General features: G+C 41.7%; 1 protein-coding gene across 4 annotated transcripts in view; it reads left to right on the top strand.

Annotated features, from left to right (window-relative positions):
* Positions 1-26,281, top strand: part of HOMER1 (homer scaffold protein 1) — a 122,525-nt gene that overhangs the window by 43,629 nt on the left and 52,615 nt on the right. For all 4 annotated transcript variants that reach the window (XM_075838770.1, XM_075838756.1, XM_075838762.1 and 1 more), the window contains one exon: positions 6,145-6,287. In XM_075838770.1, coding sequence (XP_075694885.1) covers positions 6,145-6,287 — 143 coding nt within the window. The remainder of the gene's footprint in view (positions 1-6,144; positions 6,288-26,281) is intronic.

The following is a 26,281-nucleotide window of genomic DNA, read 5'->3' as shown; positions in this document are numbered from 1 at the left end:
GTAGACCGCAGAGGGCTCTCCAGAACTTCGAGGTGAACTGAACCCCCTGATCAGACACAATATGCTGCGGCAAGCCGTGCAGGCGGAAGATGTGTTGGATGAAAAGCTTGGCCAGTTGAGGAGCAGAAGGAAGACCGGTCAGAGGAACGAAGTGGGCCATATTCGAAAATCGATCCACCACCACCCAGACAGTACTGCATCCAGCAGAGAGAGGCAGGTCAGTGATAAAGTCCATAGCTATACGCTGCCAGGGAGCATCGGGCACAGGCAATGGCTGGAGCAGGCCAGCAGGTCTGGAGTGAGCGACCTTGTTAGCTGCACACACTGAGCAGGAAGAAACAAAGTCCATAATGTCCTTGGGCAGCGTGGGCCACCAGAAATGACGGGCAATCACATCTCGGTTCTTACGGGTCCCCGCGTGACCTGCCAGTCTAGAGGAGTGTCCCCAGCGGAGGATTCTCCCTCTGTCAGCCAGGCGCACAAAAGTCCTCCCTGGAGGAATGTCCCCAACTTGCAGGGGGTTGACAGAGGCAATGCAAGACGGATCAATAATGTTCTGTGAAATTTCCATGGTGTCCTCTGTCTCGAAAGACCTGGACAAAGCATCGGCCTTCACATTTTTGGAAGCTGGGCGATAATGGAGCTCAAACTGGAATCTGGTAAAGAACAGCGACGACCTGGCCTAACGAGGATTCAGCCATTGGGCCGTCTGGAAATAGGCGAGATTCTTGTGGTTCCCGTAAAAATTAGGATGGGATGAGCTGCACCCTCTAGTAGATGTCTCCACTCCTCCAGAGCCAATTTGATGGCCAGTAACTCCCGATCCCCAATCGAGTAGTTTCATTCTGCGGAAGAGAAGAGCTTAGAGAAATATCCAGACACCATTGACTTGCCCTTGGAACCTTTCTGGAACAGGAGTGCACCAGCACCGACAGAGGAGGCGTCCACCTCCAACGAGAACTGTAGGGAAACATCTGGATGATGGGGGATAGAGGCTGACGTGAAGGCACTATTGAATTCGGACTCTGACTCAGGAGTCCACACCTTGGCGTTCATGCCCTTCTTGGTGAGGTTAGGGATAGGATATATCAGTGAGGAGAAGTTTGGGATGAACTGTCTGTAAATATTGGCGAATCCCAGGATGCGCTGTATGGCCCTCAAACCTTGATGGTGTGGCCATTCCAGGACGGACTTTACCTTTTCAGGATCCATCTCGAGACCTCGATTCAAGATGATGTAGCCCAGGAAGGGTAGAGCATCTCTCTCAAACATGCACTTCTCGAACTTGGCGTACAGATGATTCTCCCTTAACCACAGCAAAACTTGACGGACATGTCTCTGATGAGTCATAGGATCTGGAGAAAAATTCAAGATGTCATCAATATAGACTACTACACAAACATAGAGGAGGTCACGGAACATGTCATTAACAAACTCCTGGAAGACCGCGGGAGCATTACACAGGCCGAAGGGCATTACTAGATATTCATAGTGTCCATCACGGGTGTTAAATGCAGTTTTCCATTCGTCACCCTGGCGAATCCGGATTAGGTTGTAAGTCCCACGCAGGTCTAGTTTGGAAAAAATCTTGGCACCGCGTATACGATCAAATAGTTCAGAGATCAATGGCAACGGGTACTTATTTTTCACCGTGATCTGGTTGTCTTGACGAAAAAAAACCCGGCTCCTGCTGGGGAGGAAAATTTCCGTATGAAGCCCCGCTCCAAGTTCTCTTTAACATAGGCGGACATGGACAGAGTCTCTGGTAAGGAGAGAGGATATACCCTACCACAGGGAAGGGATGCACCAGGAATCAGCTCGATAGGGCAGTCATACGCCCAGTGTGGGGGCAGCGTCTCCGCCTCCCTCTTGCTGAAGACGTCTGAAAGTGCAGCATAATGACCAGGCAATCCTGCCAATTACTGAGGCAGAGGAGGCGGAGCCAAATTAATCTGTCCCAGGCAACGGTTGTGATACTCGGGGCCCCACCGGAGAACTTCTCCAGAGTTCCAGTCCAGGACTGGGGCATGTAATCGGAGCCAAGGCAGGCCCAGCAGCACAGGGTTAATGGCCTTGGACAAGACAAAGAACGATAACAGCTCGGAGTGGAGAGCTCCCACTTGGAGCCTCAGCGGCTTGGTCACAGCTATAACTGGGTCTGGCAGAGGTAGTCCATTTACCAATGCAACCGTCAACGACCTCTCCAGAGGGGTAGTGGATAATTGAAGAAGATCCACCAGGTCTCTACAAATGAAATTAGCAGCGGATCCAGAGTCCAGATAAGCAGAGACCCGATGCGTTTTCTCGCCGGACACTATGGTCACGGGTATGGACAATTTAGACGGAAGTCCTTTTTTACCCAAGGTTGTCTCTGGGCTTTTGGGGACACAGACGCACAAGATGGCCTCCGAGGCCGCAATATAGACAGAGTCCCGAAGTGCATCTTCGTTGTTTCTCCTGGGTTGATAGCTTACACTGGTCCAGCCTCACAGACTCCTTAGGAGGATGTGGCACCTGAGGACAGCAGAGGTTGCTGCAAGGGTGGGACCGGACTAGGAAGGCCTCCCTCCTGACGAGCTTCTTGGAGCCGTTCTCGGATCCTCATATCAATCCAGGCGGACAGAAGGATGAGGTCATCCAGGGTAGATGGTAGATCTCGAGTGGTAAGTTCGTCCTTAATCTTAGGCGACAGTCCCTGCCAGAATGTAGCCACCAGGGTCTCATTGTTGCGCAACAGTTCTCCCACCAGGGTGTGGAAGTGGATTGCGTACTCGCCCACGGAGGTGTCTCCTTGGCGTATGTTTAGCAAGGAAGCCGCTGCAGATGAGACTCGTCCAGGCTCCTCAAACACCATGCGAAAAGTCCTCGTCTCTCCCAGATAGAATTCGCCCATGCAAGAGCCTTGCCAGTGAAGATAGAGATGATGAAAGCGACCCTTGCGCCATCAGACGAAAATGCCCTTGCATACAGGCTGAAGTGTATCTGGCACTGGTTCAAAAATCCACGACAGGTACCTGCGTCACCATCATAGCGGTCAGGAAGTGGCAAAGAAAAACGGGGATCAACACTGCCAGGAGGTGTAGTCTGAGGATCAACACTGCCAGGAGGTGTAGTAGGAGGAACGGCAGCTTGTGCTTCCTGCCGATGTGCGAATGTTCAAGGCCTGGAGGAGTCGGTCCTGTCGAGACAGGAGGTCCAGCATATCCGCCCGCATCTCTTGTGACGTCATCTTGGTCTTGGATCGACCTGCGGGGTCCATGGCCTGAGCGTACTGTCACGTTGAGTTCGTGGACCCACTGGAACTTACCGCCTTGGCGGTATGGCAGCTGGCCAACAGGGCGCAGGAAACAGTCTATAGTTCGTATAGGGTACCTGTGGCAGCTCGGAGAGTAGCAAGGCAGGCTCGGCTGGGACTAGGCAACAGGCCGAAGTCAGGCGTGGAGTAGCAGGACAGGCGTGGTATGCAGCACAGCACGACTACAGCTCAGGACGGCACTTGACCAGGATAGCACGGGATACAGGATACAGGATACAGGTACGGGAAACACTGGTAACTGGAAGACACTAGAAGACCATTTACATAGACAAACTAGGATACGACAAACAACGCTCCGGCATGGGAGGATGGGGCTGGGACCTTCTTATAGCCCAGGGTGCTCTGGGAGCAATCAGCTCAATCTCCCACATGTGTGCACTTTGGCTTCTTAAGTCTGGACTGAGCTCGCGAACGCACCCTGGTGGTCACTGTGGAACAGGACGGCCGTATGTGCAGACATCTATGGAGAGAAGGGCGTTGACTCAATGGAAGGAGTTTGTGGTCAGCGACCACGGCCGTTACAACTGCATTATGGAAAATACCTTCGTAATATGGCATCATGTGGAACATTTGAAACCATTTATTTCTGACGTGTTAATGGAAAGCAGACATTGATGAGTTGATAAGCTGAGCTGCCTGGGTATTCAAATTCATTATAATCAGAATAAAAAGCTGTAAAAGGTCACATCAGCAGCTGCATGTTGATGGTTTCCACGAAGCAACAAGCAAGGAAATGAAAAAAAGCAAAATCAGCTTAGTATTTTCAAAAGTTGGCAAAGTTAAATATTAATATGTAGCCAAAGTTTACGAGCCACATTAATATGTTTCTGAAAATTATTTAAGTTTTAGGCCTCTTGCACACGACGGTTGTGACGGCATCCGAGTGGCACCCGATCGGCTTCACGGACCCATTCACTTTGACAGGTGAATCGGGTCCGTGAAAAATTGTCAGAGTCACCGATCCGAGGAAACATAGAACATGTCCTCTCTTTCCTCGGATCACTGATGGGACTTGGACGGCACACTCGGTCTTGTGCATAACCCGTTAGTGTCTTGCTGCATCATATTTTTGCCATTGTATTTTCCCCCATTAATAATATGCTGCACATACTAGACTGCCTAAACTCAGTACAACTGTGCCTAGTTCAGTGGAATTGCTTTGCATACGTCAGCCACCCCAACTCCAGAGAGGGGTAAGAACATTCAATATATGACAAAATTTAAACTGAGAATGAGAAATTCAGTTACCGATTGCTAATACAGTCCTTTAGAATTGTGATTATATGTGGTTAGAAAGACTATGATTTGTAAAGAGGTTGTCTCCGGATTGAAAAAGAGAAATAGCAGCACATCACAGTCCCAGTAACTTTATGGGAGATGGTTTTCAATTTTCAGGTATATATTTGGTGCACGCAATATAAGTCATAGCCAAGTCCACTCAAAGCTGCTTGAGAAAGACCCACACTTAGGGTCGAAACGTCGCTGTCTATTAAGCCGGATTCACACGAGCGTGTTCAGTTCGTGATATACGGTCCGCAGGTCGGCCGCATTTCCCGGACTGACCACACTGCATGGAGCTGGGCTCCTAGCATCATCGTTATCTATGATGCTAGGAGTCCCTGCCTTTCCGTGGAACTACTGTCCCGTACTGAAAACATATTTTCGGTACGTCACAGTTTTCCCGCAGCGTGGCAGCGACTTCTAGCGTCATAGATAACGATGATGCTAGGAGCCCAGCTCCATGCAGTGTGCTCAGTCCGGGAAATGCGGCCGACCTGCAGACCGTATATCACGGACTGAACACGCTCGTGTGAATACGGCCTTATGGTGGAATAAATATTTTTTTAAAATTTTTTGATACCTCAAGTAAGATGTTCTGCGGTTTCTCTATTTTTTTTGTTGTCTAAGGAGAGCCATGTCATTTAATCTCCTGTTGGCTCAGCTTGGCTTTCTTCAGAGGCTGCATGGTTGGCCTATTCTAATATATGACTAACCATGCAGCCTGAAAAAGCAGAGTGGAGCCACAGGAGATGAAATGGCACTTTTCTACCCTCACACAGCGGTCAACATCTTGCCAATCGGCCATTGATGGCATATCCTAGTGATGTCTATCAATGTCTATCCTGAGCCAACTCCAATTTATCTAAACTAGTGCAAGTGAAAAGTAGAGACATTACCCATAGCCAACGAAAACGATTTCAGCTCTAATCTGGCATTGGAAAATAAGCAACCTGATTGTTGACTATTCCAAGGCTGCTGAGCTCTAGTTTTACAATGAAACAATAAATACATTGATATCCTTGCAGGTCTCATCTTTATTATTGAAGACGTCTGGTTAATACATATACTGCACCTGTTAGTTTTGAGGGAACCATGTCTTGCTGAAGTTTTATCCACAATGTCAAATGAACATTGATATTGTGGTTCGGCCACAGATAAGGGCTCATGCACCCTGCAAAGACATGTACACGGGCCCAAGGCACATGTAGTACTTGCGGACTTATAGGTGCTCCATGTGCTGCCGTGAGGGAGAATATCTCCATAATATAGAATGCAATGGAGTATGTGACCATTTTTTTCTCATGAATTCCATATGAGTCCCTTATGGGCCTGTCTGTACAACATGGATCTGTAATGCATCTATGTTCATGAGGTATAACAACTCCCAGCAACAGCAGTCTCTCCCCCATGTTTTGCTTCTAGCAGGGACGACCTGCACAGTGAGAAGGGGTTGTCCAAAACACTATACCCTCTTTTTTAAGATTAATCTAAATAGTCTCTGAGTCATGTCCTTTCTTGATACTAATTCTGTATATGTTTCATTAAAGGAATCTGCCGGAGGGGATATTCAGTCTCCTTTAACACCAGAAAGTATTAATGGAACGGATGACGAAAGAACAACCCCTGATGTGACGCAAAATTTTGAACCAAGGGCTGAACCTACGCAGAATGCATTGCCATTTACACATAGGTACCAATTCAGTTCACAAATCTTGATTAACTGATGTGTATCTACTACTAATATGTGGGGTTATAATCCTGTGCTGTGTGAACTCTTGATAATCTCATTACCTCCTGAATAGATGGCAGGTTATATGCAATACTTTATCTGCTGTAGCGTACTGGTCCGACATGGTACAGCGGACAACAAAATTTACCTTCAACGCGCAAATGTGTAGTCACCCATACTGATCAGTCAGTGGTCGGCAATCCAATGCAAGCTGAGTGGTGAGATTGAATTAGTTTCTATGGGCCTTTACATTCTGGTACTAAATAACCCTATATGATTTACTTACATGTTGTTGAACAATAATTTCACAGTGATTAACGTGAAATCGGGGGTTCTTTCTCCGTGTACATGCCTATGTGTGGTTCAGACACTAATGGTGTATTCTGCATGTAAAAGTATAGAATAGTAAGTATTGGAGCACATATAGGGGTCATTGATCCCTATTCCATATGCTTGAGTCAAAGTATATAGGCAAAAGTAACGGAACTAGAGCTCTTGTTATAGGAAAATGTCTAAGGCTGGGTTCACACTGAGTTTTTTGCAGGCAGAAAATCTGCCTCAAAATTCTGCTTGCGTTTTCCGCCCACAGCCATTAAACGCCGCGGGCAAAAAATGCAGCAAAATACGCTTTCTCTGCCTCCCATTGATGTCAATGGGAGGTCAGAGACATAAACGCCCGAAGATAGGGCATGTCCCTTCTTTTTCCGCTCGCGGGAAAAAAAACGCCTCTGCCTCCCATTGATATCAATGGGAGGCATTTTTGGCCGTTTTTTGGTGCGTTTTCCGACACGGTTTCTGCGTCAAAAAACATGTCAAAAAACTCTGTGTGAACTGACCCTAATTCATTGCCAATGCAGAATGCATGAAAGTGTTACATAGTAATATAGTAAGGTTCTCCTGCGATGTTACTATGTACTGGCATTTTATGTAAGTTTCTCATATCTCAAAAAAGAGAGAGCAGAGCTATTCTTAGTGCTCAGGCTCATGCACACAAGCTTAGTATGGCATTACGACTTTGTCTTGAATAGAACTGTACTGCAATACTAGAAACAGCCCATGGACAAGAGTGACAATGTTTCTGGAAAAAAAAATCATACACTTTTTCTACTCCTGTAAACCCCTTTAAAGGGGTAGTCCCATTAATAAATATTAAAGAGTGGCTGTACTTTCATCAAACTTTTGATATGTCAAAGAGACATATAAGATATTTGGATTGGTGGGGATCCGGGTGCTGAGACCCACACAGTTGCTGAAACGACGTAGCAGAAGTGCTCTGTTCGGCACCCTGGACCTTCGGCTATGATCAGCGCTGATTGTTAGGCTGGAGACCGCTTACAGAAAACGTCTATGAGCTTGTCTTTAGCCTAACAGGTAGTGCCAATCAGAGCCAAAGACGCAGGGTTCTCAGTTTAGCTCTTCTGCACCTCCGTTTTAGCACCCAGACCCCAACCTATCTAAACTTCTGATATGTCTCTATGACATATCAACAATTTTCTGAAAGTAGAGTTACTCTAAAATTCTCTGCGTGTAGATATTGCTGTTATATACTTGTTATGGTACCCCCAGTGTTCTTTTGATTCCCATTTAGAATGTCCACCTAAAGTCTCAAGTGCAGGTGAGAAGAAGCCACTTCTAGTGCACCGATTCTTATTGGCTGGCCTGCACAATAAAAGGAATCACTCCTCTGCCAGTGTACAAGAGAATACAGGCAGGGAGACTGAGCTACTGGGCATGTGTGACCACCCACCGGCACTGAACACATTAGGTGGACGTTCTAAGAGAGAATAAAAAGAACTCTAGGAACAAGTTTAATTGAAATTTTTTTATGGTTTGTGTGATCTAACAGAGAAGTGTAAAATGTAATCATGGGATAACCCCTTTAACTTATGCACATGGGAAAATGGATACATTTAATGCATTTTAATATTTACTCTTTAAAAATATGAATGTATTTGTATTGATTCATACGTGTGTGTGTATACACTACTTTAAGGCCTCAACTATACCACATCAGTATGGCTTGTTAGTGTAATGTACATTGCAGTATATGAGCACACAATGTACATTAAAGGGGTTTTCTGGGGTTCCAAACTGTATCCATACAAATAACTGTACCTTAACCGGGCAAACCCAATAGAAATGTGAGTGCATTTCCCTGTTCTTCTATTGTACCTGGTATAATGTTCATTCATCTGCATTAGATAAAGCAACATGACTGGATTGATGTCCGTGTGCCTTGAGTTATTAGTATTTATATTGGTGTCTTGATAATGTTTACAGTTTTCTTCTTTAAAAAGTTCTTGTTCATATGACTTCCATTCACTCTCGTGTAATTTTTAAGTGTAAATAATTAGCATTTTCTTACTGGTTTCTTCTTTTTACCAAATGTATTTTAGTACTAGGACAAATAGTTTAAAGTGAAAATGAAAAATGTACTTTTGGCTAATCCCATAGGGCTCTATATCTCCCCAAATTTTTACTTACCAGAATGATACCACTTGGCGGGCAGCATAGGAAAACTGCAGTAGTCGGCAGTTGTAGTATTTCCTATGCAGCATGCCAGGTGGCTCATGTTAGTGCCAATCGGTTGTTACATTTCCAAGTCGGCACAGGCTTCAGCTGCAGCCTAGAAGAAGACAGTATGTAATCTCTGAAATGGTTTCATTCAGAGATTGAGTGGTCTGGCACATTAGAAAAGCTAGGTGGAGTGGTTTAGCACATGGGGGGAACTGGAGAAGAAGTTGTCTAGTACATAGGAGAACTGGAGAAGACAGTCTGGTACATAGGAGAAGTAGGGAAAGAATTCATATGTACATAAGAAAACTGGAGGAGTGATCTAGTAATAATAATAATAATCTTTATTTATATAGCGCCAACATATTACGCAGCAGTTTACAATTCAGAGGGGACATGAAACAAACAATATCAGACATTACATAGTGACTAATTAACAATTCAAACAAGAGGAGTGAGGACCCTGCTCGCAAGAGCTTACAATCTATGAGGAAATAAGGGAGACACAAAATGTAGAAAGTGCTTGTTACGTGCTATGGTCCAGCCAACTTTTATACATATGGGGTAGTACACATAAAGCTGCATGAGCCGGTCACCAGCCAGTGTCTGTGTATGACATGAAGTGCATTAGGGTGCAAGGAGTGTAGGGGATACTGCTGACTGAAGGGGTCAAGTTCTTATGACTAATGTAAAAGGGGGGCTAAGGAAAGGAGTCAGATTAGGGAATGTTATAGGCCTGTCTAAAAAGATGTGTTTCCAGGGCATGTTTGAAACTGTGGATGTTGGGAATTGATCTGATTGTCCAGGGTAGTGCTTTCCATACAACTGGTGCAGCATGAGAAAAATCTTGGAGACGGAAGGGGGGCTGGATTCGGATTATGGAGGTTGTTCATCTAGTACAAAGGAGATCTAAAGAAGGAGGGATCCAATATATAGGAGAACTGAGGAAGGAGTGGTCCTGCACATATGTAAACTGGGGAAGGACTGGTCAGGCACATAGTTGAACTGGAGAAGGAGTGGTCTGGCAGAAATTCGTGCTAGAAATGGAATGAAGTGCCGTCCTACATAGACAGCTGAAGGAGTGGTCTGACACCACAATGTCAAGGGAAAACGTCTGGTGCATAAGGGAGTTTGCAAACGATTGGTCTGACATAATAAGGAGGCAGGGTGAAATAGATCTGGTACTCACAAATCAGTTTTTGGGATGTGAGGATAAGGTTGACGCGAGTCCTAGAGAAAGTATGTTACTATTGCCAAAATGTTAGCAACAAAATTGTGATTGTGATAAATAACACAGAAATTAATGCATAAAAATATTTAAAAGAAGAAGCTATGTAATATGTTAGTGTGCACTTCAATGCCCTGTACTTAAGCTGCTAACTATGGTGCAATCTCTTCCTCAACTATGGACGCAGACTCATTTTTTATTTCATTTTAGTATTTACTGTATGTGTTTAAGGTTGTTGTCATAGCAAGTTTTGCACCGTGTACTTTATACACAGTTTTTGGCTACCAGATTACTATACAGTGTAAATAGTGTGCACGCAGTGTAAATGGTTTGAATCTATTATTTGCTCCTTTGACATTGAGTGTCCTGTTTAATTATTGATCACAATTTCTATTTTTGAAAGGTATTATACAATGTGTCTATTCTCTTTTGCACTCCTCGGTCTGCAGGCTTCTCTTTAAGCAAATACATGTATTGTGGTTATTAGGAATGTAGATATTTACAATCATTTATAATCACTTAAGTGCTTGAGAAATTAGATATTACATGGTTTGTTTGTTAGAAATATTGTCCAATGTATAATCATGCAATTTTTGGACTTGGTATCTGTTCTTGTTATAGGGTAAACAAGCAGAGATTTTATATTATCTTGGTAGCATGACAATGCAGTAAATTATTTTAGTATTTTTGTAAAAATGTGTTTCTTGTGTTGCATATATTTATGCAAATATTATATTTGTATTGTGTATGTACTTTAAAAAACTATGTTTTACAATTTTTCTTTTATTTAATATGGTAGGTGGACCAGTTAACTTTATATAATACATAATATTGCAAATCCTCCCATCCAAATATACATATTGCTAAAGCTTTAACAGAAAAGGAAAGCAAATAGCTTTACTTCTAAAGAAGGAAAACTGTATTTAAATTGCCATTTAAATAGCTACCCTTTAAGTCAATGCCCCATTTCATAAGGAGTCTAAGGCCTCATGCACACGACTGTATTATGGGTCCGTACAACCTCTGAGTTGCACAGATCTGTAATACATCACCCATAGGAGTGTATGGGGTGAAAGCAAAATAGTACTGAAGGGTTGCATATAATGAGCTCTCCATAGGCCTCTATGCTTATATGCAGTATATCTTATCCATAGAGATAGCCTATAGTGCGTTATGTAAATAGGTAATTTCCCACCAGCATCCACAGTCCCCGAGTTCAGCTTTCAAGGATCAAATTTATATGTTAGCAATTATATACACCTTACATGTTATTTGAAACTTATTAATATCATACAACAAAACCCCTGTAAATATGTTAAAGTAGCATTTATACAGCCTTTATAAAGTAATGTATTTATATAGAAATGCAAATCACATATTTTTGGTGTGTTACCATAGTACCATAGTATTTTGTACCATAATACACGTGATGCAAAAAGCAGGATAAAATGGGAAAGCAATTGATCAAAAAGGATTTCAGAAAATAGCAATAAAATGTTATTATTTCCTCCTTGATGGTTTTATTAGAATAACCAGGCCATGGAAGTAGAGGAGATATTTATGAGAACTTACTGGACACCTTGCTTTGTTTCACACCATAGATATGTGGAGATTTTATACTAAGATTTACATTAAAAATGAGATAAAAATGTTTGTACGCCCATTCCTCCAGCAAAAATTCTCAAAATTTCAGCTATAACTGTGAGTACATCCACCCAAGTTTTTCAATTCACTTCTTCTGCAGCCATGTTCTGCTCTGTGGATAATAAAGTCAATCAATCAAGTTTCATAAACATATCTAATATTATAATATAATAAGGTATAATAGGTTATATGTGAATCATCTGATAAGAAATAGACCCAAGTGGCAAGTATTTGGCTCCAGAGTCAACTCTAAATGGGGTTGTCTTCGGGTGGACCTTTTTGGCTCACTATTGTCTAAGAGGTTGGTCTCTCTGGCGGATCCTCTGGTTGGCCAGTCTTACCCTGTGGGAGAGGGGGGCTGTTTTCAGTTTTCATGTAGAGCTTGAAAAACTATTGTTCTTAGTTAAAAACTAAGGTAATCAGAAATGAATGTACCTAGAACCCTTATCCAGTGCTTTAACCCAAGTAGCACTGTACTAACGACAAACCAAAAATAATACCTCATGAACTATGGCTGAAGTTTCTAATTGAATTATTTTTCATATATGTATATTGTCAGGACGTGTTTTGAGAACAGTTACTATTAAATGTGATGTCATGCAATGGAGACTATGGAGGTTACAGTGGGTGGTTGTGCCATAAAGAAAAGTGCTAAAGATAATACTTTATTATACTCCACACCTTCCACATATACCTGAATGATGTCCCCTTTTTGAGGCATTAATTTTTTGGCTGTCATGTGGCAATGAGGTGACCACTATCTCTGTGCTTATGTTTTAGTGTAATATGGTAGTCAGCCTGCTAGTGGTAGTAGTACTTAACTATAGTAGTTGTGCCTCCCTGTCTCTTTCTGCTGGAGCAACTTAGCATTTAAAGTAGGAGCTTCATTATAGAGAGACCACAAAAAAAAATTATGGCTGCTGGGCACAAAAATTACCAGAAAAGATTTAAAAAAGTAATGAATGTTATGATAAATAAGAAAGAGGATTGCCTGTCAACATTTATCTGTAGACTGACGGAATTATAGGGAAGGTATAGTCTTTCTTTAAGGTCATTGTCTAAACTCTAGACCATGAACCACCAGTTGCCGAGTCTCCAGCTTTAGGCTACATTTATAAAATGTTTGACTTTTAGTTTATCATTTATTGGCTACAAGCAGTTTTAAGATTTGGCACCACATGTTGGAAATTGTTCTACTACATGCACTTTTAGTATATAAGTCATGAATTTACAAATATAATGAATACATTACATGGTGCTATGCATTACATGCTCTTCATTAGAGAAGATTTGCTAGATCGATCGAGAGAGATCATATAAAGATCTGTAAAGAAAAGCAAGCAACATTCACTTACATTCTAAATTGCAAGAAGCAATTAACTATTTTGAGTGGTTGCCAAGTCCTTATCTATGTTTTCATGTTCTTGTGGGTAAACTCAACTAACAGTATGTATCTGGACCGTATTTGTATTCAGCTATAGTAGACTATATAATACATTTAGCTGGAGACTTTTTCTAATTAATGTTGGCCAAATATTTCTATTATAGACCTTCTATAATAAAGCTTGTGGGATTTCACTGTTAAATATATATAAATGTCACGTTAACCACAGGTTTTAGCAACATAATAAATTCTTCTAAGCAGTGAGTGCTATAAAACCTGTATAGAGAAAAGCTACATATATTCTGGATATGTGTTTTTATTATTTCTAAACTGAAGACTAAGTGCTCTGTAGTATGTACCTATACATTATTGCCTATAGGTTGTTATTAGTATTACATACCTTTGCAGACTGTGTTTAATTATTATCCTATAGCACCTCCTTTATGTATTTTGTATTCATAGTTTGGTTGCCTAACAACCGGTTTCCTTCCCATCTGGATGACCACCATATGGGCACCTGTGGCTACATGTATTTAAGTCGTCACATGAAGTTCTATCTCTTATACAATACACTGCCTTTCCACGCTACACAGGTTTGTTTTATGTTCCCCCCACTCAGACAACAGTCAGCACAAATAAGTAAACTTATGGGATATATTATGTAGCAAAAATGTATATAGGCATTAACAAACACCTGCATGTCTGCACTGAAATGTCAAATATCAAATTTGTGTTTATTTTGCAGCATAGTAATAAAAACAGCAGTAAACTTTTGAAGATGTTGTTCATTTAAAGAAATTGAAATGATACTGTTAACTTTTGGGTAGTATCTGCAATTTGGTTCTACGTCTGATCTCCTTATATCAGTGTACCGCATGTGTGCAAACCGATTAAATGTTCTGATGTCGACATTAAAGAGTATTTTTAAATGTTGTGCTTTAGTCTATTAAAGGCGCATATTATGCACAATATCCACATAATGTTTTCTACATCACATTGAGAATCATAGGCTAGTGCACTAAATACAATATTCTCTCTTATATGGCTTATAATGCTTACACTGCTTATTAATAATGAAATATGTTGTCACTCTATTTTAGTGACCAATTTGTTACTTAAGGTTCTGCTCCACCAAAATGTAATTTTAGAAAAATCTGTGTGACAACAATGGCTAACAATGGTTTGCCGTGTGAATGAGCCTTTATGTCGATCATACGGCTCCATGTTCCATTGTATGATGGCTCCGTACAATATCATATTACGGAGTTATTCTTCCTAAAGGAAGCATGCCATCCAAATCGCTCAATTTTTTTATGTCAGATTCATACCGGATGTGATAAAAGAAACCTCTTTGCGTCTCTGTATGAAATCGAAGGCATACAGAGATAAAGTAGGGTTCCGTAAACTTGTATAGAGTCTGTATTACAGCTTTGTACAAATCAGATCATGTACGGAACCCAAATAAAACAATGTGCAGGAGTCCTTATACCAAGTTGCTTTTATCCCTCTATGCTGTTTTACAACTGCTACAATCTATGTTTGAGTTTCTCAGCTAAGGCATTTGAGACAGACTGGTTGCTATGGATACACTATCTGTCAGACACAGTATACTTAGCAACCAGTCTTTCTCATATTATTCAGGTCTTCAGCTCTAAAGTGAGAGCTGAGGGCAGATACGGGCAAGAAGTGTTTGCAGAACCAAATCACTTTTTTTTCCTTACACCCATCATAGATTAGATTTTTGTATAAAAATAGGCGGAGGACCTCTTTATTTGCTTTATTTGTATATTGTAAACTTGTTGACTTACAGATAAAAGGCTCCCAGGTTTTACTGAATTTGAACACAGGCCACATAACATAATTACATATTATTCAATGCTAAATTTACTATTACATAATGAAGCAGTTGGATTCTAGATCTAATAATATTTCTATTGTTACGATTCGTTATGTATTTTTCTCCTTGCAATATAGTTTATTAATAAGTTTATGGCTCATACAATACCAAAGTACCCCTATTTCTTTACTAGCTTAAAGGTGTATTTCTGCCAATAACATTTATTACCTAACCACTAGAGATAACATGTATATTTTTGTAACTCCCACATGGTGATATGTAACAGCAGGGGTAGAGACGTGAGATTGGGGTCCTCCATTCTAGAAAATGGTGGCGGTCCCAGTGGTTGGACCGCTATCACTCGAACATTTATCACCTATCCAGTGTAATACCCCTTTAAAGTCTCATCAATAGAGGTCACTGGCTATTCGAAAAATGTTTACATTTTGTTTTAGATCTTCCTATTCTTAGACCTTTCATTACATAGTGCCAAATTTGAGGACAATGGTAGCTCAAAAATCTCCTAGACTTTTGTTTTGTTCAGACTGTGTGATCTCATGTCTAGCTGACCTCTCTGTAAGGGTATGTTCACACGCTTAACCAAAAACATCTGAAAATACGGAGCTGTTTTCAAGGGAAAACAGCTCCTGATTTTCAGCCGTTTTTTAAGCCACTCGTGTTTTTTGCTGCGTTTTTTTCCAGCCGTTTTTGGAGCTGTTTTTCTATAGAGTCAATGAAAATCGGCTACAAAAACGGCTGAAGTAGTGACATGCACTTCTTTTTCGCGGCCGTTTTTTTACGCGACCGTTTTTCAAAATGGCCGCGTAAAAAAACGACCCGTCGGAACACAACGCCGGTTTTTCCCATTGAAATCAATGGGCAGATGTTTGTAGGTGTTTTGGCTCCAATTTTACAGCCGTTTTTCGGCCGTTTACTGCCCGAAAAACAGCAGAAAATAAGCCATGTGAACATACCCTTAGGGGAACGGAAATGTTCTGTTCTGAATATCACAAAATTGTACTCAAAATGGTTGTTTGTTTCTTTTGTCCTTTTAGTCTTAGACTAAATTCACAAACTTGTCTGAAACAACTTCTGGGACAGATCATGTGGAAATAAAAAAAAAAAGAAAATGAAATTCCATCTAATACATCTTGTATCTCTTAACCAACAATTTAAGGTCTTGGAGAATTGTGTAGGATTACTGAGTACTATTACATTTGTTGGCTTTTACTTAGGAGATAGAACAGATGGCATAATACAAAAATTGCTGACTTCAGATACTTAAGCCATTATTGGCACATGGTATACAGGCTTACTTAATAAGTAAGCAAAATTGAATGTCAACAGTGATTGAAGTTCAGAGATACTCAGAGTTGCGCCATAAACATCTTCTCTGATCATCTCAAAAATATTAGAAAATTTCAAGACATTTCTGCCAATTTAGAATTGACTAACCTGATAAACAAATATCACGTGTATGAATTACACTACAAATCCTTATTATACCATGTCCACTTCTGTGTTAGGCTCTGTTCATATTTGCATTAATGGGGTCCATCTGGGTTTCCTTCAGGCTATCTGTTTTGTTTTTTTTTACAGCAAAAATAGTGCAGTCTGTAGTGGTATTTTTGACTTAGAATATAATGGAACCTCGATGAAACCCCAAAGGACTTCATTAAAGTCAATGGCGTCCATCTGGATTCACAGATTTGTGTTCAAAAACAGATCTGGCATAGCTGTCATGACTCCCTTATAAATTGAAGCCATGACACTAGTGTGAACAGAGCATAACCTTGAATCCATAAAAGTAAGGATACCAAAAACAACTGACATTTTTTAACAACTACAGAAAAGAAAATTCCAGAATTTGAGGAATGACCTTTAATATTTTATATTAGAGTTGTAGCTAGGCTTTCCTTCACCTGGTGCAAAGATTCAGTTTGCTACCCTAGTCCTGTATCTAAAGCCAATGTAGAGTGGTTTGAGGGCATCTCCCCTTGTAACCAGAACCCTCCTTAGCCATGCCCCATTTCATTCTATTCTAGTCTTCGATTTACAATCTGGTCTTTGCGGTTGGTGGTTTAAGAGGGATTCCATTGTGACTGTGCATCCGGATTTTCCTTTGGAGAGGCTATGAGAATAGAGCGTTTGCTGCAGATACTGTTTTTTCTTTTTCCTTTGACTTACATTCATTATCTATTGACTTTGATCTATATATAATACAAGTCTCCCCGTAATCTAACAATATGGTTGCTATAACATGTATTTCTCTTTGGTATAAGAATACTTACAATTTTAGTAAATTAGTAACACACAAAACAGGAAAAAGCATTATTTTTTTCTAAATAAAAGATTATCACAGCCTATGACTCTCTTTCTTGTGTTGGTTTCCCTGAAGTATTTATCGGAACAAAGCATGAAATAGACGTGAAATGGTTTAGTTTGTATTTCATGAATAAATCAGGGTGACCACAAAGAGTTAAGTAATAGCAATGTGCCTTACGCAAAGTAGAGTGTTAGCCTGCATTACACAAATAACAATGTAATCCTGTAAGAGGGTTACGTTATGATCTTCAGGAAATTAGAATGGCAAAACAAGATGGAGTTCCATGTGTAGATCTGGGGATATCTGTCATGTGCTGAGGGATTAGTAGATATCCGCTTATATGTCATGTAAATATTTCTTAGTCATCTATTATCATTTTAGTTTAATTGACGTGTCTCCCCGCATTGATAATTCTATGTAAGGATTGCTAGTGTCTACTTATCTATCTGGCCTCGGGATCCAGCTCATCGTATTTCATGAGTATTTTAATACTAGTGTTATACCATCTGCAACAGCCCCTGCACTAGGGGTGACACAGTGAATCAGTCTTACCTGGAATCAGAGTCGGCCTTAGGATACATGGCGCCCCGTGCAAAATTATCTTTCGGCGCTCCACCTCATCATAAAAAAATGCACCATAAAAATAGTATAATGCCCCCACAGTATAATTCCCTATATAGTACCCCCACACAGTATAATGCCCCTTTAGTGCCCCCCATACAGTATAATAATAATATTTAATAATCTATTATAACACCTTCAAAGACACAGTATTTTGTCCTCTAATTGTGCCCACACAGTATTATGACCCCTAAGTGCCACACATAGTATATTATCCCCTGTAGTACCCCTACACAGTATAATGTCCGCTTAGTGGCCCCCACACAGTGTAATGCCCCCCTCCCCTGGCTGCCTAACACATCCCCTCCTGTAGATTGTGCCATACAGCCTCCCTGTAGACAGTGCCATAATCCCTCACCTCCTCCTTGTAGACAGTGCCATAATCCCCCACCTCCTCCTTGTAAATCGTGCCATATAGCCCCCACCTCCCCCTTGTGGACAGTGCCCCCAAACAAACAAACATTTTTACTCACCTAGGCCCCATTCCCACGACAAACTGATCTGCTCCACGATGTGATCCTTGCATAGCCCGGCGTGATCCTGTAGCCTAGTACAGAGTTTCCCAACCTTTTTGGAAAAAAGATGACCATCAGCCAGCCACTCACAGTAAAGTGCCCATCAGCCCAGCCCTCACAGTATAATGACCATCAGCCCGCCACTCTCACTAAAATGGGCATCAGCCCACCCCTCACAGATTCCCCCTGTAGATAGTGCCACACAGCCCCCTTGTAGGTAGTGCCACAAAGCCCCCTGTATATAGTGCCACCCAGTCCCTTGTAGGTAGTGCCACACAGCCCTCTGTAGGTACTGCCACACAGCCTTCTGTAGTTAAGGTAGTTTCACACAGCCCCCTTGTAGGTAGTGCCACAGAGCCCCCTTGTAGGTAGTGCCACACAGCCCCCTGTAGATATCGCCACACAACACCCTGTAGGTAGTGCCATACAGCCCACTGGCAGTTAGTGCCGCACAGCCCCCTTGTAGGTAGTGCCACACAGCCCCCTTGTAGATATTGCCACACAACACCCTGTAGGTAGTGCCATACAGCCCACTCGTAGGTAGTGCCGCACAGCCCACTTGTAGGTAGTGCCACACAGCCCCCTGTAGGTAGTGCCACACAGCCCCCTTGTAGGTAGTGCCACACAGTCCCCTTGTAGGTAGTGCCAAACAGCCCCCTTGTAGTTTGTGCCACACAGCCTCCTTGTAGGTAGTGCCACACAGCCCCCTGGTAGGTAGTGCCACACAGCCCCCTGGTAGGTAGTGCCACAGAGCCCCCTGGTAGGTAGTGCCACACAGCCCCTTGTAGATAGTGCCACACAGCCCACAGCCCCCTTGTAGATAGCACCCCCCTTCTTGTTCTATATTGTGCCACTGTAGCATCCCTGATGGAACGGAATCCCCCTGTGGCTGGGAATTCCGCTCCTGGACCGCTCCGCTTGATGTCTCTGTCCATATATGAACAGTGACATCAGAGGCAACTCCTGAAGCAGAATCCCCGTCCACAGCATTGCCGACGCTGTGACTGGGGATTCCACTCCAGGAGAAGCCTCTGTCATCTGTGTCCATTTATGGACAGTGACGTCACTTGCTTCTCCTGGAGTGGAATCCCTGGTCACAGAATCTGGGATCCTACTCCAGGAGAAGCCCCTGACGGCTTTGTCTATTTATGGACACAGACAACAGGGGCTTCTCCTAGAGTGGAATCCCCGGTCATACAGCATCAGAGGTGGAAACCAGTTGAAGACTATCAGCCCCCCACTAACAGTAAAATAACCATCAGCTCACCACTCAGAGTAAAATGACCATCAGCTCCCCACTCACAGTAAAATGACCATCAGCCCCCCACTCACAGTAAAATGACCGTCAGCCCCCCACTCACAGTAAAATAACCATCAGCCCACCACTCACAGTAAAATTACCATCAGCCCGCCACTCTCACAGTAAAATTATTATCAGCCCGCCACTCTCACTAAAATGACCATCATCCCGCCACTCACAGATTCCGCCTGTAGATAGTGCCACACAGTCCCCTTTTAGGTAGTGCCACACAGTCCCCTTTTAGGTAGTGCCACACAGCCCCCTGGTAGGTAGTGCCACACAGCCCCCTGGTAGGTAGTGCCACAAAGCCCCCTTGTAGATAGTGCCACACAGCCCCCTTGTAGGTAGTACCACACAGCCCACAACTCCCTTGTAGATAGTATCCCCCCCTTCCTGTAGATAGCGCCACTGTAGCTCCCTGAAGGAGCGGAATCCTCCTGTGGCTGGGAATTCCGCTACTGGAGTGCTCCGCTTGTCTCTGTCCATATATAAGATACCTCCCTTCTCTGCTATACTGGCAGCGCCCCCTTCCACCTGCTGGAGTGATGCGCCCTGTGCAATGGCACAGGTCGCATACCCCTAAGGCCGGCCTTGCCTGGAATGTTCCTTTAAGGATAGTGGGTGGAGACACAAATTTGTTTTTTTAAGCCTCTTGAAGCGCTAGTATATATTCATAGATACAGTTTATAAGGTCAGCGCTATTTATTTAAACTTGCTTACAGCTGCTACAAACTTGCTAGCTAGTTATAGATATTCACATGTTAGTATATAAGTTCATAGAGAGCAGTGCTTTAAAGGGAATTATCCCATAATTCATTTTCATTTTAAAAGTCGAGAAATGGTGTCTATAGCTGCATACTTTGTGACTTCCATAGTTTGCACTCCTCTAGAAACTAATGAAAATATAATAAAATCTAACAATAAAGACTGAGTGGGCATGTGCAGGGTTCATATCAGCTGTCATGTAGCAGAACTTTACAGTCCTAACAAGCTAAGAAGAATTTGTACAGGTTCTGCTCTGCCCTGCCATACTATAGAATAGAAACTTTATTGCCAAACACTGAAAATCGCAAAAATTTCAATTCCCAATTGTAAAAATACATTAGATTTAGTGCTTTACAATTATACACATACATTCACTTATACACATTTAAAAAATGTACTGCAGATGGATAAAAATTCTCTCTAAACCTGCAAATTTCTTGCCTTAATAACCCGATACCTCCGGCCCGCTGGTAATAGCTCAAACAAATTATGAGAGGGGTGTGACTAGTCCCGCAGAATTTTATTCACAGCACCAACACCACTGCTTCTCAAAAATGTCTGATAATTCTATAACATTACAGCCTATTATGGAAGCGGCAGTCTTTATCACTCTACATAGCAAATTCCGTTCCCTCAAAATTGCCATTCCAAACTATAATGTAATACCATATATCAGAAAGCCCTCAATAGTGGCTTGATAAAATCTCTGCTAGGTCTTAGCACTGAACCCACATTTCTTAAAAAATAAATATGCTGCTGGGCCTTTTTGACTGTAACATATATTGGAGCAGACCATGTCAGATCATAACAGATAGTAATTCCTAGAATTTTTAATTCTTTCACCACCCCTACCAGACCCTCCCCACCTTTCTCCCAACTAATCCGGGATTTTTCCGGTGCTTTCTTCTGGAAATAAAATTCCATCCCCTTAGTTTTTTCCACATTCAGAAACAAATTATTCTTCCTAAACCACCTCTCCAGATGTTGTATCTCAGACCAGTACCCGGTCACATTGTAATCAGGCGAATCAACGTCATATTATCTGTATGTTTCAATAAAATGGTGTCCTTGTGACATGTTACACAATCCGAGTTGTAAACGGAAGAATAAAGCAGGACTCTAACTACTTCAGAGCCCAGACCCATCCTCCAAAATTATTCAGACCCTAGACCAGCCTGGAAAATTCATTCCAGACCAGCCACCTAAACTAATTTAGACTCCAGATCAGACAAAAATAAAAATATATAATGTACTCACCGCTCCCGGGTCCTCTTCGCTTCTAGTCACCGCCGCACACAACTTCTTGACGCTGACCATCGTCTCGACCTTGTTTGCCAGGCCTCAGTGGTACTTATGCTCCGTATTGCAAATATACCGTCATAGATGCATTTAAGGAGACACTGCTCTCCTCCAATGCATCTATGACAGGTTGGGTCTGGACAAACGGAATCCTCGGTCCAGATTTGGACCACGGTCTACCAGTTGAGTACTGCTGATTTATTCAATTATTAAATAAATATAATATTTACTGGTAGGACAGCCGCTTTAAGGCATAAAAAGTGTTTTTTTTCTGCATATGCGATGAAAGTGACCTTCTGTGCTGGGTTAGAGCTTGCCCAGGTAGCAGTAACACCCAGGCCTTCATGACTGAAGGGGCCTAAAGGCCCTTCTGCCACATAGTATTATAAAGGGCACATGATAGGTGGGGACCTTTACAAATGATGAATTGGAGCCCAGGGGCTTCAAGTTACGCCTTTGTTTCTGTGTTTTGCTTAGTTAAGAAGTATTTTGTGTCATTTAAACCAATCCTTACAGATCCACCTAACTCTAAGGCCTTATTCACACGAACGTGTTAAACGTCCGTGTGATGGCCGTTGAAACAACGGCCATCACACGGACCTATATAATTCAGTGTGGCCGTTCACACGGCTGTTGTTTCAAAGGACTGTGTGAAGGGCCCGTGAGAAAATAGGACATGTCCTATTTTTTCACGCTTCACGCATCCCCCGATACACTCTAGTCTATGGGGGATGCGTGATATCGCATCCCGCAGCGCAGAGGACGGATGCACCTCGGGCGTGAAAAACGCTTTTTCACGTCCGAGATGCGCAATTCCCGTGTGAATCTAGCCTAAAATTCGTTGTGTATGATGTGAACCACAAGGTGGAAAAGATGGCACAGTAGGCACAAAACTTATTTTACAGTTTCCAGGTAGTCAGCGGCATAGCTATGTAGGGATAGTAGGGGTATCAGATGCAACAGAATTAAAAACACATTAGCGGCCCACAGTTAACCCAACAATATAGGAAACCTGAATTATCAGAAGGTGGTGCAATTACTAAATGTAATTATTATATTATCATTAGATACAGTGTTTTCGAGAAGTCATTACTATCCCTCTGTAGGTAGCAGCTGGCAGAACTATACAGTACAAACCTATTAAAAGCTCAATCATTATTAATTAATCCTGTTTCCCAACTGTAATTATTTGTCAGAATATAATTGTAAATAAAATGAATAACCATATTTATAAGCAGCTACGCTGTTCCCGTAACTCCCATAAGTTGTGAATGGCAGTTACAGAAGCAGCGTAGCTTGCGAGCTACCATTCAGTTCTATGGGACTTACGGAAACAGCGTAGCTCATTGAGCTACGCTGTTTTCTTCTTGAGGATCGGAAATCACACGCTTCAGTCACAACACGGAGCGGTAGAATGGGGTTTAGGGGGCCCGGTTCTAGAGATAGGTGCGGATCCCAAAGTTGGGTCCCGCATCTATCTGACATTTATGAAATATCCTGTAGATATGTCATAAATGTCCCTGATGGGAAAACCCCTTTAAAAAGTCTTAAAACATGACTTAGATTATCAGGTTTATAGGGTAGCCACATATATGTGGTACTAGAGAGACAGTTTTTATCCTTCTGGAGAACTATTTTGCATACCCTTAAATTATAAATATAACTAAAACATGTACATAGACTCACACTGGAGTACAAGAAGAGGTACACAATAAGACATATCTGACCCAGAAGCAATAAACATTTATGGTATATAGTGGTGAGAAGGTTTGGTGAGAAGATTGAGCAGAATTAGGTACCCTCAGAAGGAAGGGACAGAGAGATCCATGATATAGAATCTATGGAACAGTATAAGATAGTCTTAGGGTAAATGGTCATCTTGAGATCCAAGCCCTTCTTTATCAGTAAAGATCAGGTCTCATGCCAATGCAAAAGTTAGTATATTACATTTCTAGTGCATCACATATCCTAGAATGAACCATATAGTATTAAAGAGGCTCTGTCACCAGTTTAATACTTCACTATCTCCTACCTAATCTAATAAACACTTTGATGTAGGTAACTACTGTTTTGTTTTGTTTTTAAAAAATGTTTATTAGTGACAAAGTTCTGATTATTCTTAGATTTATGCTAATTTTTTCTAAATGCCCATCCGGGCGTTTTTTTTCCGTTTCACCAAGTGGGCGTTGTAAAGAAAAGTGTAGGACCAATCTGCATCATACACTTCTCTTCATTCATGCCCAGCTTTATTCACAGCACAGCGTGATCTTGCGAGATCGCGCTGTGACATCACTTACTCCCGCAGTCCCTTTACCGGAGATGGGAGAATGACCAGACATCGGCTCCAGCTGTGCCAGGACGATTATCTTCCTCAGTAGCAGTCCTGGGACGACTGGAGGCGATGTCTGGTCATTCTCCCATCGCTCCGGTGAAGGAACTGCGGGAGTAAGTGTTATGTAAACTGTCCGTATGTGGGTGAGGCTAAGAATGAAGAACCTGCGAGATTCTATTGGCTAATATGGGTCATCTGATGTGATATGGATGCAGACTCTTGATGTGGAAGCCAGTAGTGCCATATTTGCTTTTGTATTGCAATTTTTTGTGAATATGTCGAGAACGGTAGGCCCGACAGAGCTGAAACACGGTCTAAAACCTTTGAAAGTGCCTGATTTACTTGGTGCAGATCGGACCAGTCATTTGGCCGTGCATAAGGAATAGATAACAGAAATTCATTTTTATATATATATATATATATATATATATATATATATATATATATGATTATAGTGTTGCCATTTTCTTTTAACTTTCCACAATTGGGCCTCCTGACCCTGGTCTGGTTGTTTAGTATGCTTGCTGCCATCATTAAATCACTATATGGAGCTTCTGTCACTAGACCTATGATGTGATGCGGTTAATGTTGACACAAGTTAGAATTTTTATCATGTTCTGGAACTATGGCCACTTTCTAACAAATCAAGTTCTCGATATAGTCAATGCTCTGCTGACAATCCTTTTAACAGGGACCTGCTAACAGGGGAAGGATGGAGTCACTAAGGCATATATGGTCCTCCTTCTATGACTTGAAGAGTATTCCTAACTGAAACATTTATCTCATATCCACAGGATATGCCATAAATGTCTGATGGATGTAGGTCCCAGCTCTGGAACCTGCAGATCTCTGGAAAACAGGGGAGAATGAATGGCGGGGTGGCTGCAGAATAAATGGAGTGGTAGAGAGAAATGAACAGAGAGCTGTTTCGCCACCTCATCATTTATTATCTGCCTTGATGCAGGTGGAATGAGGGTTGGATGACCCCTGTTCTCCAGATAGGTGTGGGTCCCAGAGCTTGGATTTGCATCTATCAGACATTTATGCCATATTCTATGGTTTCTATTGGTAATACCTCTTTAAGATGAGCACATATACTAAATTGAAGTTGTGTGATTCGGAAATCATGTCTTCTGAAGAATGATTTGCATACAGTAGAATAGACAAACACATTCCCTGCTAGTTGAAGAATTTTGTATATTTAAGTTATAGCTTCTGCCTCTATAATAAAACTTATTAACAGCCAAAAGGACCATCTGCAGGTAGGGTGGAGTTTTGGTTTTAACCAAACTATCTTAGCCCCCAATAAAAATAGGCAGTTTGTTATTATATGCTTCTTCTGTATCGGATATATTTTCTTCAAGGAAGTAATTTTTCCTAGCATATATGTTTATTGCTTCCAAAGTTTACTCCTTAGTCCCAGACTATGGATATAGTGCCCTTCAAGTTGTCCTTTATATAAAATTGGATAGTGAAGTAGTTAGTATTGGCAGTGGTGTGAATATAGGAGAGCAAGTCCTATGGCAATTATTAGAATGGAGATGGGTGCAGATCCCAGTGCTGGTATTTGCATCTATCAGACATTTAGGTCATATACCATGGATATGCCATAAATGACTTAGATAGGAATAAACCTTTAATTTGGTATCTCCATATCCCTACCTGCCTTTCATAAGAACTATCATAATATAGTTTTTACCTACCTGCTGAGACAAGTTTCAGGATAACACACACTTTTCTTAACTTTCTCTCTGGACAGCTAAAAATCACCTCTATGAAATTGGCTACTACTATATTAAAATGTAAAAATATAATTAGTTACCTATTCCAGGCCAGAAGGTAATGTTTATAAATCATCTGGTCACCGGGTCTACATTTCAATTATTAATTATAAGCAATCTAGAAGTTCTGTGAACCAATATAATATCATGCAGCCACAAGCAGTAATAGTCAGAATTATTATTCCTTCCAAGGTTATATGGATATTAGCAACTTAACCTTATATTGTGTTCCTTCATGGGTGAACAAACAACAAACTAATCCACAATACTTAATATATTTATATATATATATACATACATACACAGTATGTATGTATATATATATGTATATATAGAAAAAATAGGAAAGCAGCACCGCTCCAGTGGTGGGTGCAAATCCTCCCAGGCTCAGGCTAAGAGCCCTCAGATA

Source organism: Rhinoderma darwinii, chromosome 1 (assembly GCF_050947455.1).
Source record: "Rhinoderma darwinii isolate aRhiDar2 chromosome 1, aRhiDar2.hap1, whole genome shotgun sequence".
In the NCBI taxonomy this organism is placed as follows: domain Eukaryota; kingdom Metazoa; phylum Chordata; class Amphibia; order Anura; family Rhinodermatidae; genus Rhinoderma; species Rhinoderma darwinii.
The sequence above is the reverse complement of the archived record's forward strand: the minus strand, read 5'-3'. Positions and strand labels throughout refer to the sequence as shown.